This window comes from Mauremys mutica, chromosome 4 (genome assembly GCF_020497125.1).
Source record: "Mauremys mutica isolate MM-2020 ecotype Southern chromosome 4, ASM2049712v1, whole genome shotgun sequence".
Classification (NCBI taxonomy): domain Eukaryota; kingdom Metazoa; phylum Chordata; order Testudines; family Geoemydidae; genus Mauremys; species Mauremys mutica.
Window position 1 is genome coordinate 136,183,904 of NC_059075.1, and position 18,697 is coordinate 136,202,600.

Consider the following 18,697-nt stretch of genomic DNA (forward strand, 5'->3'; position numbering starts at 1 on the left):
CCTAGTGTCACTTGAGACCTTGTAAAACTGGCTTTACTTCGTTCCCACTGCACTATTCCTGTCCTCCCACACACAATCCTAAACGGCAGCAAGTCCATGACGCTTCCCAACATCATTCCCAGCCCCTCTCTACAGCACCTACCACCTTGGTCTCTGAGCACCAAGGACCGTGGTCTCCCGGTGGGCAGGCATCTAGGTCACAAAAGCCCCTCATCACAACTGGCCCCCTTGTGAACAGTCTCAGAAGAAAGACCAAGGGTGAGAGGACATGGAAACTCAGCTCTCCTCTCATCCCCAGAGATGAAGTCCCTCCTGGTTTGGACAGATATGCACATAGACAGCACCTTCCCCATCCACTGCCTTTTGCAGTACAGGTGAGTCTCATCTTATGTGCATTTAACATGCATGAATTCAGCTTTGCGCGGTCGGCAAAAACAAAAAAAAAGAAAAAAAAAAGGAGAAAAATAACAATTTAAATACTGTACCTGTAGTGCGGGCAATTCCGCCCGCCATTACACTCAATGTAATTTTGACTATACACAATTTTCGCTTTACGCACTGACAGCGGAACGTAACCCCAGCGTAAGATGAGACTCACCTGTACCTGTTCTGTGAATAAGGGCCTCTGGTCTCTCCAGGGCTGTTGATCCAGAGCTATTTACCATATTAAAGTCCCAACATGGGGCACACTCAATTTCAGCGATGGAGATGTGTGTTTAACACATGTAATGTTTTCTATAACCTCAGTGTCACGATTCTACCTACCAGAGCAATCAATGGGGAATAACACCAGGGCTGCATGGGACCAAGGCAGAGGTGGTGGCTCTAAGTGAGCAGTGCAGTTCTACTTCTCTGAAAGGTTGTGTGTCCACTTGGGCAAGGAAGCAGAGAGGCTATTTGCAGAACATGGGGGAAGGTGCTTGGGCAAACAGGAGAAGGAAGACAGAAGGAGCCACAGGGCAGGTATGTCGCCAAGCAGTAGCAGCATGTAGAGGATAAGAGAGCTGGGGAATAGGGAGAAAGGCTCTATTAGGCAGAGTGGGGAGGTTACCAAGAGTTGTTGTGGTGTGATGGAATTGTCTGTGTAAATGCAGAGTTTCTCCACAGTCAGGGGCATGGTCTCTCGCAGCTTGGAAGCCAGGAGCATGCAGACAGCCCCCAGAAGCTGCAAGTGATTTTTTCGAGTAGGGACTGAAGACAGGTAGCGATCCACGTAGTTCATGGCCAAGGGGAAGACCTCCTCTTCGCACTTCTGCTCCTCACACACCTGATGAAACCCAACAGAAGAAAGGAAGTGTTTTAAATGCAGGACTCCTCTGCTCCTGTCCACATCAGGACTTCAAAACTACTAGTTATTGTAGTGTTTGGCACTTCTGTGAAGCCTTTTGTCTGGTGCTCTCAAAGCACTTTTGGCCTTAAGAGCCAAATTCTCTGCTGGTGTAACTCCAACACATCACCAGCAGAGAATCTGGCCCAATGTCTTACATCTCACCTCACCTTCCCCTGGGAGGTAGGGTAAATAGTAAAATAGGTATAATGGAGGCACAGAGAGGTTAAAGACCAAAATCTTCTAAATTGTCCACTGATTTTGAGTGCCTCTGTTTCTGATTCCCCAACTTCAAGCATCTAGGTCTTAATGACCAGATGTGCTGATCACTTTCTGCTGTCCTTGAATGGGGGTGGTCAGCACCTTTGAAAAAATCAGTCCCAGTGTGGCTACAGCTGGCCACCCAAAAACTGAGGCACCAAGAATCAGTGGCCACTTTTGAAATCTCTGGGCTAAGTGACTTGCCCAACATCACAAAAAGAGTCACTGGCAGGGCCAGGGATAGAAATTGAGTTCAAACTCCTGGCTCTCCTTCTCTAGCTACACCACACTTATGATAGGCATAAACAGAATCCGGGAATCCTAAATTTAAGTCCCTTGTTCTATTCCCTCAACTATGCTATTAATACACCAGCCATATTTATTTCCTTGTTTTAACAGAACTACAAAAATATTGAGGTTTCCCCCCGTGCTATAGCAAAGATCATCCTTCTCTTTCAGACTGTAACTTTGCCTCCCTGTGTACTCTCTACCCACATAAAACCGCATGCCAGAGACTTTCTCCTTTAAAAAAAATAGACTCACTTCTCATTTCACAGATTTAATTTTGGCTGCATTCCCCCTCACCCTCATTTAAAATAAAAAATGAAAGATTAGCATTTAGAACTAAATTCTGCTGCCACTGAAGTCAATGGAAATTGTGCCACCGACTTCAGTATGACCTACATTTGGTCTTAATAGCTCAAATCCTATTAAACAGCACCCCTAGGAAATCCCAGTGATACAGCCTCTAAGTTTACTTTGGGCTCCTTCAACTCCTACTGAGTTCAGTGTCTTGCAGAATCAGGCCCCAAAGCAGCTTTTAGCCAAGTAACTAACTCAGAAAGCGCATTTAAGATAGAGGATAATTTTAAAAGTTGGCATTGGCATGTGCTTAAAAATGGAAATGGGCAGTTTGTCGCAACAGCCAGTGGGGTGGAGAGATCGACAGACTGAATTTCAATCCGGATTCTGTTTCTTCATCGTGTAATTTTGTTTTCCTCTGAATCTAGACTATTCACTGCTTGATCATTTATGAAAAGAGACGGAGACATCTCCGATATTTTCCTCATTAAGTTGTTTAATGCTGAGGATCGCGTTGCTTTTAATTTAGCGGAGTGGAAGGTTGTGATGTTTTTCTACCCAGGTTCTCTCTTACAGCTGCATTGGAACTCCAGCTCTCTAAACTGCCAGCCATAGGGCAGAGAACTTTAAGCTGACTGTTTTGGGGCCTGGGATAAGGCGGGTGGGACCCCCTAGAGGCAAAAGCACACACTGCCAGGGCGTGGAAGAGAGCATGCTGTCTGGGTGCGGGTGGCCCTCTCGGTGCAGAAGGAAATGCTGCAATTCCCCATATGCAGAGGTGGAAATCATGCTCCCAAGCACCCCAGGTCTATCACCACTACAAAAAACCCAGGGGGAGGGAGGCCTCTTTTAAATGCCCTCTTACCCCACTATTCCCCCTGCCTAACCATCCCCGCAAAAGACTGACCACCAGAGCCCTCCCACCGCATACTGAACCCCCACAAACCAAAGGCTTCTCCCCACCCCATCAGACTGTCTCCTTTGGAACTCACCCTGTAGCAAGTGACACCCCAGACCCCCTCCCAAGCTTCCCCCCTACCAACTGATACAGATTCCTCAAACTGAATGCCTTCCCCCACCCAAAAAAAATCTCCCTCCCAACTGCCCCACCACTAGGTGACCCCACTACATCCTCTCCTCCATTCACACTCCAGTGCGATTGGGGTGGGTCCCTCTCTCCCACACCCAGCAGGCACAGCCTCTCTCTCTCTGCCTGTGTCTGCGGTGGGGACAAAGGGGTAAGGAAAGGCGTTGTTGCTGGACTCCAGGATGGATTTGGGGAGAGTGGGGGTAGGACCCGGGTTAGGGGCGGGGGGTCCCGTACCTCCAGCATCCAAAAAGCCAGCATCTTCCGCATGAACGGCTTGATCTCCTTCTGCACGCAATGGAAGTAGGAGACCCGGGGGCTATAGCGCTCCTCCTGGCACAGCAGGTTCTGCAGCACCCGCCGGTCCCCCAGCAGCTGGGGGTCCCGCTCCGCCCTGGGCACACGGGGGCCCCCTTCCGCGCACAGCAGCTCCATGTGCCTGGATCCTGGGGAATGGTGGGAGAACGGGGGCAGCCGGGCCAAGGATCTCAGGGCCGGAGCTGGGGGAAGGGGGAGCCGGCGGCAGGGACGGGGCACTCCCAGCCGGGGAGCGGGGCGAGCAGGCAACACCGACCCCAGCGAGCTGCCTCCCGCCCGCTCTGCCCCGCGTTCCCGGCCGCACTGACAGCGCCGGCTCCACTGTTACACTTTTTAGAACGTCGGGAAGTGAAGGGGCGGGGCCCCGGGCGGGCCCCTCCTCGCCGCAGGGAGGGGGACAGGAAAGGAGCCCCCTGGGTCCCAGGGTGGGCTAGGCGGCCGCCCTGCTGCGGGAGGGGGTTGTTTCCCCGCCCATGCGCTCTAGACTGAAAACAAAAAAAGAGATTCTCCCCCCTCCCCACACACACAATTTTCTTTTTTTTTGCCACCACTGCACTGGAAAGCCATGCCTACCCCTGCCCCCCAAATCCCCTCCGGTCTCTTGCTACTGCTGCTACTCCACCGCCAGTGGGAAGGGACACTGACTTTTCACTCCACCCAGTGGACCCAAGCTCACCCATTGCAGCCTTGCAAAGACCTAGGATGACCAGTTAGCAAGTGTGAAAAATCGGGTTCGGTAGAGGGTAATAGGCACCTATCTCATAGACTCATAGAATATCAGGGCTGGAAGGGACCTCAAGAGGTCATCTAGTCCCACCCCCTGCTCACAGCAGGACCAATCCCCAACTAAATCATCCCAGCCAGGGCTTTGTCAAGCCTGACCTTAAAAACCTCTAAGGAAGGAGATTCCACCACCTCCCTAGGTAACCCATTCCAGTGCTTCACCACCCTCCTAGTGAAATAGTGTTTCCTAATATCCAACCTAGACCTCCCCCACTGCAACTTGAAACCATTGCTCCTTGTTCTGTCATCTGCCACCACTGAGAACAGTCTAGATCCATCCTCTTTGGAACCTCCTTTGAGGTAGTTGAAAGCAGCTATCAAATCCCCCCTCATTCGTCTCTTCTGCAGACTAATATATTATAAGACAAAGCCCCAGATATTGGGACTGTCCCTATAAAATCAGGACATCTGGTCACTCTATGAAGAACCTGCATCAAGACATCAATTGCTTCGAAACATCATCATGCTGCAGTGATGCTAGGTGACAAAACATCACACAGAATTCATCAGTGTCACGCTATCTTAGATAACGTACTGGGTGCTGTACATAAGGCACAACTGAATATTGCCCTGAGTCAAAGAGTTTACAGTCCAAATAACAGAAAGTAAGAAGAAAGATTGTACTGCAGAAGCCCAGATGAGGTAATCACTTGCAGGGGGGTTGTTTGTTGTTATTATTTATTATTAGCATTAGTAATATTTTACGACAGTATCTGTCTATCATCAGCACAACCACCAATGTTATCCAGTTGTGTCGAAACCACATCAAGTTTCAAGATCCGTGAGCACATTATGAGTATTCCTCATGGGGCATGGGTTCACCTGGTTCAAAACAGGACAATCTGGAACTCGCAGAATGGTTCCCAGCTCTGTTAATCGATTATTTCAGTCTCTTCAATATTTAATTTTGCGGCTATTTTTATCTAGGACTCCTGGAAGCTATGAGAATAATCAGATGTGAGTCTGTTGAAAGGATGTCTGTACTGGGCTTTTTTCCTCCAAAACCCATCCCAGTATTGCTAATGCTAGTGCAGCTCCCCTGGAGATAGCAACATTGGGAGCTTGTGTAGACAAGGCTTCCACAGCTACTGGTGTTTTTAACAGCATGTAATAATGGTTTTGAAATAACACACTCTGAACTTTTGAAAACTATCCTGAGCTCTTGCCTTTTTAGACTAGAGACTCTTTAGGGCATGAGCTATCTCTCATTGTGATTGTAAAAGTGGCTAGCACAATGGGGTCCTCCCCGATCTCTGTTGGGACCTCTAGACGCTACTATAATACAAATAATTAAAATAATAATAATTAATACCTGGCTTATCTACATTAGAGTTCCTGGTGTTGCTAACGCTGTTGGAGCTGCACCAGTGTTAGCAATGATGGGGGAGATTATTTTTTTAAAACATTTTTATTACGTGTGTCTGCATACTCAAAGCACTGCATATGCTCAAGCACATGGTTTCTACACATGGTTTTCAAAAGTTCATAAACTTCTTTTAAAACCATTTTTTCAAATTTAGCACAGATTAGCCTGCTTTCCAGATTACTGATATGTCAAGTGTGAAGATTTAACTCTGGTTTTGAGTTTTCCAAGCTCAAAAGAAAGTCAAAATGCATCATTTAAAATGAAAAAACATTTTCCCTTTGCAGGTACAGAATTAGAAAAAGAGCTGAATGCGATTTCTTCAAGCTTTCAAATTAAAAAATTAAAATCTTCATCAGATTGAGAGTGAGCATGAGAAATTTCAGCCCAAAAGGTCAAATTTTGAGAAAATTCTGAATATGAAAGGGAAAAGATTAGAATGAAATGGCCAGCTCACATGAACTTTGTAACTACCACAATGCTGTAATATGGCAACTGTAGGAACAGTTGGAAGCTGGGTGATTAATCATATAATCATAGAGGTTAGTGGTGGAAAATACTTTCTAGATCATCTACTCCATTCATTTGTTCCTTACTCTATTTTCTAGTGCTTTATCCAGTCTGGGATTAAATGTCTCAAAAGAAGGCGCTTTGCAACGGGCCACGTGTAGCAATTTATGCTGCATTGTTACTGTGCTAAAACCACATCAGGTGTGCTGAGGAGTGGTAGCTGACCCCTGGATTCAAACGGGGGTGGGCAAAGTTCAGTTTATCTGCAGCAATCTCTAAGAGGAGGCTTGGAAAAAGAGATGTGTAGTCACCATGTTCAGGAGAAACTGAATACACAGATATCATGGACATGTTGGATGAAGTATCATGTGCCTAAGATGGAGATTGTGATCAGTAGTACAAATACTAGATTAGTATAAGGCATTTCAGGAGCATTCTCCTGGAAATAGGTTTGTAATGTATAAAATTTCATCTTAAAAGAACGTAGGATCAAAGAAGTTAGAGATTGAACGACCAACCAGATCTTTGAGTTTATTCTCTCTCTCTCTTCCCAAGTTGTATTCACTACCACTTTGAGGCATCTAATACTTTTGCTTGACCTTCTAAAAATCTATGTTCAATCATTATAAAGAACAGTAACCAAGAAAGAACACATTTTATAAACTTGTTTATTTTTGAGCATAAGCAAAACAAGACAAAAGTCTTTATCTGCCGTGTTCAGGAACATTGACCCTAAAGAGAAAACATTCTTTTTTGATCAGAGGCTTCAGAGTTCAAAGTGCTGCTCATTTTATATCTCCATAAACATGAAGGTCATGTACATACCGGATTTGATATAAATCACACCCTAGCACTTAAAACTTCCATTTACTTCAAGGAATATGGGACCAGGCATTAGTTCTATCTATCTATCCCATTTCTAATGATCTCATCATCATAACTATCACAGTATCTTGGTACTGATTGCATGGTGTGCTACACAACGCTCACACAAAATCTTACAGCAACATAGCACAGAAGAGGAGTAAAGTGGCGGAAGTATGTGGAATTATATTGATTCTATCCCAGTCCTAAAATGAAAAAGGGGAATGTCAGTAGGTGCTATTAGACAGACAAGGCGGGTAAGGTAATATATTTTATTGGACCAACTTCTGCTGGTGAGAGAGACAAACTTTCAAGCCACACACAGAGCTGTATCCTGGGATGGACATGGCTACAACTAGATTGCATACAGTAGGTGATAAGACATTCCAAAAATCCACCTCCCATTACAACTTTCTTCCACCTTCCTTCACTTCCTGCTGTGTGGGCATGAAATATTTGAAGAATCCCTGAGAGCATTTCTGTAGACCAGTCAGATGGATTTAAACCAAGGTGACCCCCACCCCATCCCTTTATTGTTGGCGGCATCTTTTGTTTTGTACACAGAGTGAGGAGGGCCTCAAATCCCACATTTTCACTAAAAATAGACAGCAGCTATTTTCTTTAGCCAAGCAAAGGGAAACCACAGCGCTGGGTTCTTGGTCCCTACATTTTCTGGACTATGTCCTTTGAAATTGAAAGTTTCAGGTCATATACCAGACATCATAATGGTCTCACTCACATTTGCTTAGTGTCCCAAGGGTGGGTCTAACTCAGCCTGATTGTTAGAAATATGTTGAAGCTGGTGTCAATGCATTGGGGGGGCGGGGGAGAAGCAGCAGGGAAATGAAGGCTGTTGCATAAGAGAGAAAGTGTTCCTTCCAGATGATGACTTGGCAAAATTGATGCATCTGCCAGCCACATTATCAGGCTAGAAAGGCAAATTACAGACTTCAAGAGCTTGTGTGGAGGGAAGGGAGTACATTCCCGGAAAACCAAATTTTGGTCACTGTTGATCATGGATAGACAACTTCCTGGCTTCAGTGGTAGAGAAGTCAGAAATGTAAAAAAAGGAAATTCCTTCAGAGAAAAAAAAAATTGAGGGTTTCTAGACCTCCAGGATCTCAAACCAGCAATGTTTTCCTTTGCTGAATCACAAGGGGGATCATTTTTTTGGTATGTAGATGATGTACGAACAGTCACCAGCACTAGGAGCTTTTAAAGGGGCACTTAAGCAATAGGTCCAGAATCTCTGTGGATGGGCAGCTGCTACCAAATTCACATTCCGACCACCATTAGGAAGAAGGCTGGAGAAATATGTCAGGCTGTTCATTAAATAAACAGATCCAGTTTGGGACAGATTGTCAGCTGGTGTAAATCAACATAGTGCCATTGACTTTGATGGAGCTACACTGATTTGCACCACCATGATGTTCGTTCATAGACATGACGGGGTACATCTTCCATACTTCTGTCTTTGCCTTTTGCAGACACTATTCATTCAACTTTGAACTGTCCAGGGCTTGACTATCCTCTTTCTTCTCTGTTAGACCTGACTAAAGCATTATCAATGATGTCATAGTGAAACTGATTAACGTACATGAAGGTCCTGAAAACCAAACCCACATGAATGAGCAAATAACTATAAAATTTACTGTAGGAAATACCCAAAATGAGACTTAAAACCAGACACCATTTCATGTGAGAGTTTAATAATAATACTGCATACTTTTCATCTTAGGATCTCAGGGCACTTTACAAATCTTAATTAGCTAAACTTCATGACCCACTTCACCCCTTGAGGCAGGTGCTTATGAAGCCCATTCTACAGAGGGGAAAATTAAGGTACAGAGAAGTTAAGTCACTTGCCCAAGGTTACACAGCAATTCATTGGTACAGTGGGAAATACGAACCAGAAGTCCTGGCTCCTGGTCCCATGCTTTAAACACGACCCTTAAAGGCTCCTTGATGTCCTTTCTCATAATTTAATCATCCTGTTCTCAGGAAAAACTCCCACATACTTCAAGGAGAGTTTGGCCTGGTATTGCAGGATTTGACCCATGGGATGTATGTCCTAATGCTATTTCCTAATAAAGGCAACCATTATGCTCCATTGCCTCAGACCTTGTCAAACTTTTGAGTGCAAGTAACCATTTCATGGTGATATCACCAGGCTGAGCAGTAGAACACTGAATGTCAGCAATCCTTAACTGCATCATGTTGTAGAACAAGCCCTCTGAAGAAGAAAGCTCTCTTTTTGAGCTGGTTGACACAGAGCTGATTTAACTATTTCTGTCAGGGATGTGATTTTTTCACCCATTATAATTATATTGGTACAGATTCCATTGTGGATGTAGTTATATCTGTGTACAAGTGCTAATACCATAATAGCCTGGGAATAATCCAGAGGTTGGCAACCTTTCAGAAGTGGTGTGCCGAGGCTTCAGTTACTCACTCTAATTTAAGGTTTCGAGTGCCAGTAATACATTTTAAAGTTTTTAGAAGGTCTCTTTCTCTAAGTCTATAATATAACTAAACTATGTTGCATGTAAAGTAAATAAGGTTTTTAAAATGTTTAAGAAGCTTCATTTAAAATTAAATTAAAATGCAGAGCCCCCTGGACCAGTGGCCAGGACCTGGGCAGTGTGAGTACCACTGAAAATCATCTCGTGTGCCGCCTTTGGCACATGTGCCATAGGTTGTCTAGCCCTGGAATAATCTATACCGCTATAACACCTTTATACTGGTTTAGCTGTGTCCACACAAGCAATATCAGTTCCTAAACCAATATAGTTAAAGCAGTACAAAAGCTGTCTGTACACAAACACATAGCTTGGGATGCTTGCAGAACAGACCTAAACAGTGATAGGAAGTAGCCACTCTTATGAAGAGGGAAGTCATATGTCTTGTATTTTTACCCTGTAATGGGGCTTTGCAACTGACTGGCTGTATGACCTTGTGCAAATCACTTGCGTCAAAACTTCCAAAAATGGTTACTGATTTTGGGTGTCTCAATTGTGGGGCATGTTGGGCCTGATTTTCAGAAACGTTGAGCACTTGTATCTCCAAATGAAGTCAGTGACTTCAACAGAAATTGTGCTGGGGGACGTCAGCTGAGGATCTGGTCCAATGAACCTGGAAGCAGCACTTCACCTGACTTTTTACAAAAAGCATCAGTACCTATTGTCTTTAGCTTTCATCTGTCATTTTTAGCAGCTGTTTCTGTGCATTTGTTTCCCTTTTCCTAACATGATCTAAAATTAAATTGCATTTTCATTGACTCAAAAATGTACCAAACTCAGGCATCACCTGGTGAATGGTTGGTTTTGTCTCTGAACCAGGCCTTTTAGAAACTAACCAAATTCAAGTGGGAAAGAAAGAAAGATAGTAGAGTGAAACTAACCAATTTCAGAAATCAAACTGAGGCTTGGAAAGCCCCCAAATTGAGATTATATTTAGTTAATTTTAGGGGATTATCTGTGGTTACAGTTCATGCAAATTAAAAAAAGAGCTTGTACATTTTACATATAAAATATATTTTTTAACACACCCTTCCCTTGTCACTCCTTCTTCTCTCCTTCCCCCCACCCCGAGCAGATTACATTACCCAAGCTTTGCACACAATGTTTTGTGTCCAAGATGTTTTAAATCTTTTTTTTTTTTGTAATGACTTTTGGCTACATGTTATTTTTGTTTGCATGGAAAAGCCAACAAAATGCCTCGCCAATCACGCCACTAATAAAATGGCGTGGCCCAGTCAATAGGGCAAAAAAACCCTGGTAGTCAGGACGCCTGGGTTCTATTCCTGGCTCCGCTATGTGATCATGGACAAATCACTTCCCTAATTTGTGGCTTGATTTCCCCATCTGTAAAATGGGGATAAAGACACTTACCTGCCTTTGTAAAGTGCTTTGAGATCCTCTGATGAAAAGAGCTACTGTAAGTGACAGAAATTAATGGAGTCTGAATTTTTATTGAAATATTTATTCATAAGTCCCTACCCCAAACAGTTTATAGTCTAAGGCAATACTACCCCGCCTCATTACAAGGCTGTGTGTTGTTCTGCTCTACGAGAGCCTAGGGAGATTGGTGGGCACTCTACACCCCCAACGTGCCTCCTCCATGCAAGTCTAAACATAACTACAAATCCTCCAGTGCTGCCCCAAGCTGTCCCTTGGTACCCAGTCCCCCCCACCCCACCCCGAGCTGAGCTCAACCCCTCCCCCAAAGCAGAACACAGGAATCCACCTCCCCAGTGTTGTGTGACAGAATCTCATTGGTTCAACTGCTAGGGGACACTCTGTGGCTCTGGGGGAGAAGTCAGGATTGGCCCCCAAGTGTTTAGTTCAATGATGAGCCCAAGCCATAGAGTCCAGATCTAGATTTGAACCTTCCTAAGATTTGGAGGTGTCAGTCATAGTGTTTAGTTTTCATCCACTGTAGACACTGGGGGGAGCAGCCAAAAAGTTCTGACCCAGATTCAGATTCGAACTTCTGCCTCGAAAAGAGCTGGGTATAGGAGCCAGTGTGTGCCAGGGATGTATCCCTTCACCCAAAGGAAAGCAGGGCTGGAGAGTGGATGCAGGGATGTCCCCTTTCCCGAGGCTCATGTGCTAAGAACCAGGATCACGGACTTACGGTACCACAGTAATAAACCACAGCTAAGAATAGTTGAAGAGAGAAAAAGGCAAATAAACAGGCAAGTATCCACACTGCGAGACCCACACATTATGATACTTTTAAATTAAAGCTTGTATTTAAACCTACCCTGCTGCTCACTGTCCCAATGGACTCAGAGCCTTACTCTGAAGCAGAGCACTGCGGGCCAGCTTCAGAGCTGGTGTCAGTGGGCGGGACTCAGATGAAACCAAGAATCTGGTCTGGATTTGGTTCCACGCCTTTTAGTGTGGATGCTATTCATGGGGGGGAGGGGTGTGGATGTGGCTCTGTGTGTGTGTATCTATGGAGGTGTGTAGTGGCTGCAAGGCGAGGGGGGCAGGGCAGGAAGAAAGGGCCCTACTTCTTTCGCCCAGCTGCACAGCACCTGGACTGCTAATCCCTTATAACAGGGGCTGGACAGAACAACTACGGGGATCTGAACTAAAAGCAAACCCCACACCCTCCAGCCAATAAACCTTTATACTAAGCTTGCTAGCTACACTCAGTGCACCCTTGGAGTAACTGACAGGGAAAATCTTGTGTTGACCCTGAAATGGCTTCCTAGAGGGGAAGAGTATGAACCGGAGGGTCCAGATTTAGCTCTGATTTACACCCCATTGATTTCAGTGAGGTTTCACAGGGTATCAATCAATGCAAATATTTAGTCCCATGTCAGCTTCTTCCTGGGAGTGGAGGATATCTGAGTTCCTCCAGCAGAATGGAGGTTAGAGACTGCTCCATCTTTGCATACATGGAAGTGCTGTGCACTGCAGACTCGCAGGTCTGAAACCTAAGGGACTGTCCCAAGGATCACCCAATAGCTTTGCTGTCACCCTGCTGTATTGCAGCAGGTTGCCAGCCAATACTCATTGTGTACTTCCCCATCCATCCTGACCCTGTGAAGTGAGGGGACACATCCAGCTCTCCCTGCTCAAACACTGCCCCTGTCACAGATCAAAGGGAGAGGAATAACACTAGGCCCTTCTCTAATACCCTCCATCCAAATATTTACAAACACTAGTGAATTATGTCTCACTACACCCGTTGCAATGTAGGTATTATATCCCCATTTTACAGATGAGGAAACTGAGGCACAGAGAAGCGAAGTAACTTGTCCGAGGCCACACAAGGAGTCAGTGGCATAGGTGGGAATAGAAGCTTGGACTCTTCTGATGCAAATCCCCTCCGCTAAGCCCTAGACCACATTCCATAAGACGAATGCCCTTCCCTGCAAAGGCAGACGTCATTGTATCACTTTCAATTATAATATTCAAGATATCCACAATAAAAGACAATATATATGCCTCTCTAATAGCAAATTTCTTGTCATTACATATAATCCTATAAATAAATCTGCTGTTACATTAATTAACATGCTAATGAAATAAGCTCTGAGAATGTATACACACACCTCACTTACATCTATGCACAGCTTCAGTGAAGTGACTCCAGATTTACACCAGTGCAAAGAAGACGTAAAATGCTACCGTTCTGATTTGACCACACTACCCCGGGGCAATGGAGAATCGGATCCACTGAACTGTGACGTGCAGGTTGGGCTGCTAGCAGGATATTGTCTGTAGCAATTAAGTGGCAAGTTTCCTTCCCACTGCAAACTGACAAACCAATAGGTGCCTGTGAATAGGCATGAGTGCATCTTGATTTATTTTTGTAGCAGAGTATATTTATTTGTAAGATGAACCGACAGACCATGTCCCCAAAACAAGTGCTAACATCTGCAGTAGTGAGCAGCATGCTGGGCAAGCTGGCTTCTTGGCTCAGCTGACCAGATCGCTCCAAGATTTAGGACAATCAAAGATGTGCTTTGTTTTGTAAGTGTCCATCTAGGGGACTTCATGCTGTACATTAGCTCCCCCCCTCCCCGTAAAAGTCTCTGTTGTTACTACACATGCAGCTCCACCAGTGGGAGCAATGGAGGGAGCCCTAAACTAGTGTCGGCTAGTGCTCGCCCATCGCCCGCAGCAAATCCAGGCAAAACAGCGGTTAAAACGTGGGCATCCAGTGGCAAATGGTCTACGGTGGGGTTCCCACCATTGCTGCAGCTACTGAAGCTGCACCAGTATTAGCAGCTGTGACAAGTATTAGGGGGAAAAGGCCAGTGCAGGGGTGGCCAACCTGCGGCTCCGGAGCCGCATGCGGCTCTTCAGAAGTTAATATGCGGCTCCTTGCATGGGCGCTGACTCCAAGGCTGGAGCTACAGATGCCAACTTTCCAATGTGTTGTGGGGTGCTCACTGCTCAACCCCTGTCTGTGCCCCAGATCCTGCCACCACTCCATCCCTTCCCCCAAGGCCCCTGTCCCTTCCCCCGAGCCTGCCATGCCCTTGCTCCTCCCCCCTCCACCAGAGCCTCCTGCGTACTGCAAAACAGCTGATTGCGGCGGGCGGGAGGTGTGGGGAGGGAGGAGGAGGCTCTGATTGGTGGTGCTGCCGATGGGCAGGAGGCACTGAGGAGTAATGGATGGGAGGCTGCTGACCTATTACTGTGGCTCTTTGGCAATGTTCATTGGTAAATTCTGGCTCCTTCTCAGGCTCAGGTTGGCTACCCCTGGGCTAGTGTAATAACCGCACCTCACTCCTAGATAGTGCTTTCCAAAGGAGGTCAGTATGATTATCCCCATTTTACAGAAGGGGAAACCAAGGCAAAGAACACCCAGCAGCAGAGCCCCAAGGCCGGCGCTTCCATTTAGGCAACCTAGGCAGTCGCCTAGGGCGCCAGGATTGAGGGGGGCGGCATTTTGCCGGGAGGGCGGCAGGCGGCTCCGGTGGACCTCCCGCAGGCGTGCCTGCGGAGGGTCCGCTGGTCCTGCGGCTCCGGTGGAGCATCCGCAGGCATGCCTGCGGCAGGTCCACCGGAGCCGCGGGACGAGCGGACCCTCCGCAGGGACGCCTGTGGGAGGTCCACCGGAACCGCGGGACCAGCAGCGAAATGGGTAGAGCCGGCCCTGCGCCTAGGGCGCCAAAAACCCTGGTGCCGCTCCTGCAGAGCCCAGACTAGAAGCCAGTCTCTTGAAGCCCACTCCAGTGCTCTAACCACTAGGAAACAGTGAACAGGCAAGACTGCAGCTGAATCACAGCTCAGTGCTCTGAGGGAGCAGGATAGGGGCAGAATCATACTGGAGGGTCCCGCTCAGACATGTTCTCATGGGCTCAGTCCTCATGCAAGGTTTGTACCACAGATCTCTGCCCCATGCCCTACCCCAGGCAATGATCATTTGCATACATTTTCCGTTGCTCTGATTTGGGGCTGTAAAGCTGCTGAGCAGTCACTCTAGTTCCATACAGGTAATCTCCCATTATGGGGCAAATGACAGCTCAGCCAAGGGGACCATTTTGAAAAGGAAAGTACGGTTGTTGGCTCCCCTCTGCTGCTCTGGTAAGGAAGCCTCTTTGCCAGCCCGAGTCCAGACCTGAATCATTGATAAGCACAGAACTCCCACCCTTCACAAGCATCAGAGCTGCTGGTTATCTACACAGCCTCAGCGCAGGCAGCAGGGACCGTGCTTTTCAGGCCTACCAGGAGCTTTATGTTATAATAGAAGTGTCCCCTCCCTCCCAACAGGCTTGATCCAAAGCCCACGGAAGTCAAGAGGAAGATGCCCATTGAGTTGAATGGATAAGCCCCTATGTATGTTGTTGGAGTGGAGAGCTTGTCAGATTCTGAATCAGTACCAAGATCTCCAGAGCAATTCAAAGCCATGGGCATGGCCCAAGGGAGAGAAAGAATAGAACATTATCCAGTGCATTATGGCAAATGATAGAAACTGAGTGGGTGGGTAGATGCAATGGGTAGTGAGTGAAAAAAAAAAGCCTGCAGAGCACTCAGCGCCCTGCTGAGATGAATTGCATTGCTCCACTCATTCAGTAACCAATGCGTGAGGCTCAGCTGGCGAGGTGACATGAGGAAATGGAACCACCAGGCCCGGCAGGGAGCTTTCATTTCCCAGGCTGAAGTTTGAATGGCCCACAAGATGGAAAGCAGAATTAGAGATTTTTGTTTCCCACACCCAGGTTCCAAGAGCATGTTAGAGGCACTGGGGTCTTTCATACTAAGGATCTGGGTGCAAATGTCAAGCCGGAGAGCAGCACAAAGGATTTTAACTTCCAAACCCTGGACATATAGCAAAAAATTGGAGAGACAAACGCACACACTGGTAAAAAGAGGAAGAGAGATAAAAGGCGGAAGGTAGAACAGAGAAGCTAGGCCAAGGGCTAGAGTTTTTAAAAGAACTCAACATCCAGCAGCTCCCATTGTTCTCAAAGGGGGGAAGAGGTGGGGGTCACAATTTTTATTTTATGTTTATTTATTCCACTTCTGAACAATTGAGGCGCTAATCATTTAGTAATGGAGGCAATATCTATGGAAAAGCGTGTCCACATTCCTGACCAGATCCTTGGAAGGACAAAGGCATTAGAATGATTTCAGTCTTAGCAGAAGAGACTAACGCCCGAGCAGCCAGCCTGCGTTTTACAATCGCCTCAGAACATTCTAGAATGATTTCCAGACTGAGCAACCTAGCCTCTCTGGTATGGGCGAGAGTGGCGTTGGCCTCTGTCTGGGTTTTCAACCCACTCATGCAGAAGGTGGGGACAGTCTCTGAACAGGAGTCCGAGTGACCCAATCTAATATATGAAATGGCAGGTGCATTACCTGCTGCCAATAGCAGGGGATGGGCAGTGGGTAGATTCAAGTCTCTGACTGCTCTAAGCTGGACTGGGGGAGACTGGTTGGATTACAGGGTTGTCATGCCTCACCTCAAGCGGCTACCCTGGAGTTATGGAGTTACCCAAGGCCCTTTCTTGCTTTTCTGGCCAAGGGAAGATGCACTGTGGATTGTTGCAGGGAGGAAGGAAAGGCAGGAGAGGAAAGGAGGATATAAACAGTTTGAGGATGGATAGAGAAGCCATTACGAACCTGTATCACTTCTTCAATATCTTGTGCCCCTGCTTTGGAGATTAGGGGCCATTGCACACAGAGGGACAAGGAAAGCAGGAGTGAACCCCAGATAGGGGGCTCCTGAGGAGACTGTTGCTCAAGGAGCTTTTCAGAACTCAGCTCTTTGGGCTTGACTCTCCTCTCACCTGCACCAGTGTGAATCAGGAGCAGCTCCACTGAAGACAATGGAGTTGCACTGGGGTAAGCGACAGGAGAATAAGGCCCTCCCACTGCACTCGGGTGGGGAAACACTCTTTCTGCATCAGTAGCAAATTGCTGTGCAATAAACTGAGTCTAGAAACCACCACCCCCACCCACCCCACAAGGCCTGGGCCTCCCCGGTGAAGTCCGTTGGCTCACTTGGCTCTGCTGAAGGGCATCAATGCTTCACTTGCTATTTTGGACAGAGCCTTTTTCCTGTGGTCACGCTCCGTGGCCGAGGAGCCACACACATGTGTGCAGTAACCACTTGGCTCCTGGTTCAAAACACAGATGTTTCGTTACTTGGGGGAAGAGGGGGTCTAGTCAATCAATCCCCTCTGGTACGTACAGCACCCGCGAGCACTTCCTAATATAGAAGCAAGGATCAAGCTCACAAGCTAATGGGCCAAGCAGAGGTAAAGACATGAGGCCTTGATCTTGCTTCCATTGGAGCAAAACTCCTAACGAACTTCAGTGGAAGCAGGATTGGGCTCTCAAGTGCCATTCTATTCTGCAGAAGCCCCACTTTGCTGGAGTCTGTAGGAAAAGAAAGGTAGATCTGGGCATTATTAGCAAACTGCTGGGTCTGGGCAGGTCATAAAGGCTTCCCAATGAGAACGAATGCAGTAAATGGGCAATGTTTTCCATTTCCTATTTCATTGCAATAATACTCCCACCTAGTCATTCTCAGTGCATGAGCCTAAACATAACCTTTACATGTTTGACAGTGGAGAGACAAAGTGAGTGAGGTAATATCTTCTGTTGGGCCAACTTCTGCTGGTGAGAAAGACAAGCTTTCAAGCTTACACAGAGCTCTTCCTCAGAACTGGGAGCAGTACTCCGAGCATCACAGCTGAATGCAAGGTAGAACAGATTGTTTAGCGTAAGTAATTAGCCCATATTCTAAGAGACCATTCAACATAAGAGTGGTCCAATAAAATAATTTTATTGTCCAAATTCCGAAGGCAGCTTCCACGGGGTCCCATAAGGAGATCCTGGACGTCCTTTCCCAAAAGAACAACAGATTATATCTGTGGCTAACATGGCTACAACTACATTGCATATTTGACAGTGAAAAGCCAGCCCTGATTCCTGCCGCTTCCTTTCAAGCCTATGAGGCCAAACGATGCAATTTCTAAGCAAGATTAATAAAGGGACATAGGTCATTTTATATGGATACCAAGAATATCCAGAGTTATCATAATGAATTATAAGCATTATAGAAGGGATATTAAACCTCATGCTTCAGAACTAACCCAATCTTCAACTATTAGAAATCAGGATGAGCGCTCATGTGGGGGGCTGATTATCTCATGGTACTTATTGCGGGATTCTTATACCTTCCTCTGAAGCATCTGGTACTGGACACTGCCAGATACAGGATATTGGACTGGATGGACTTCGGGTCTGACCCAACTCCTACACTCCTAATTCCTTTAGCAAACCTCCTAGTGGGAGAACAAGAAGCACTGAAACTGCCTGATAAATAGTATTTCCAAGAGTAGAATTATCTATGTCCACAATAGAAGAAGGAAGAAGTGTTGGTTAGCGATTAGAGCAAGAAACTAGGAGTCAGGACTCCTGGGTTCTTTTCCCAGTTCTGCTGGTGACTTGTTCTGTAGCCTAGGGCAGGTCATGTAACCACTGCATGCCTCAGTTTACCATAAGTAAAATGGCGGTAATGGTGAAAATTCAGCTCTCAGGAAGCAGACACATCTCCACTGAAGTCAATGAGTTGCTCTCACTTGTACCAAGGTGAATGTGTGTAACTCAATGGCGTTCCAGCCAAT

General features: G+C 46.5%; 1 protein-coding gene across 3 annotated transcripts in view; it reads right to left on the bottom strand.

The window, feature by feature from the left end:
• The window catches only part of CCND3 (cyclin D3), a 64,568-nt gene that overhangs the window by 16,024 nt on the left and 29,847 nt on the right, over positions 1–18,697 (bottom strand). The window contains exons 1-2 of one of the 3 annotated variants that reach the window (XM_045013515.1): positions 3,495–3,907; positions 1,052–1,267 (exon numbers count right to left, since the gene is read on the bottom strand). The exons of 1 other annotated variant lie outside the window; for it this stretch is intronic. In XM_045013515.1, the coding sequence (XP_044869450.1) occupies positions 1,052–1,267; positions 3,495–3,692 (414 nt within the window). In that variant the 5' untranslated portion in view covers positions 3,693–3,907. Of the gene's footprint in view, positions 1–1,051; positions 1,268–3,494; positions 3,908–18,697 lie in introns of those variants that run through there. One more of the 3 variants, XM_045013516.1, reaches the window with a different exon arrangement.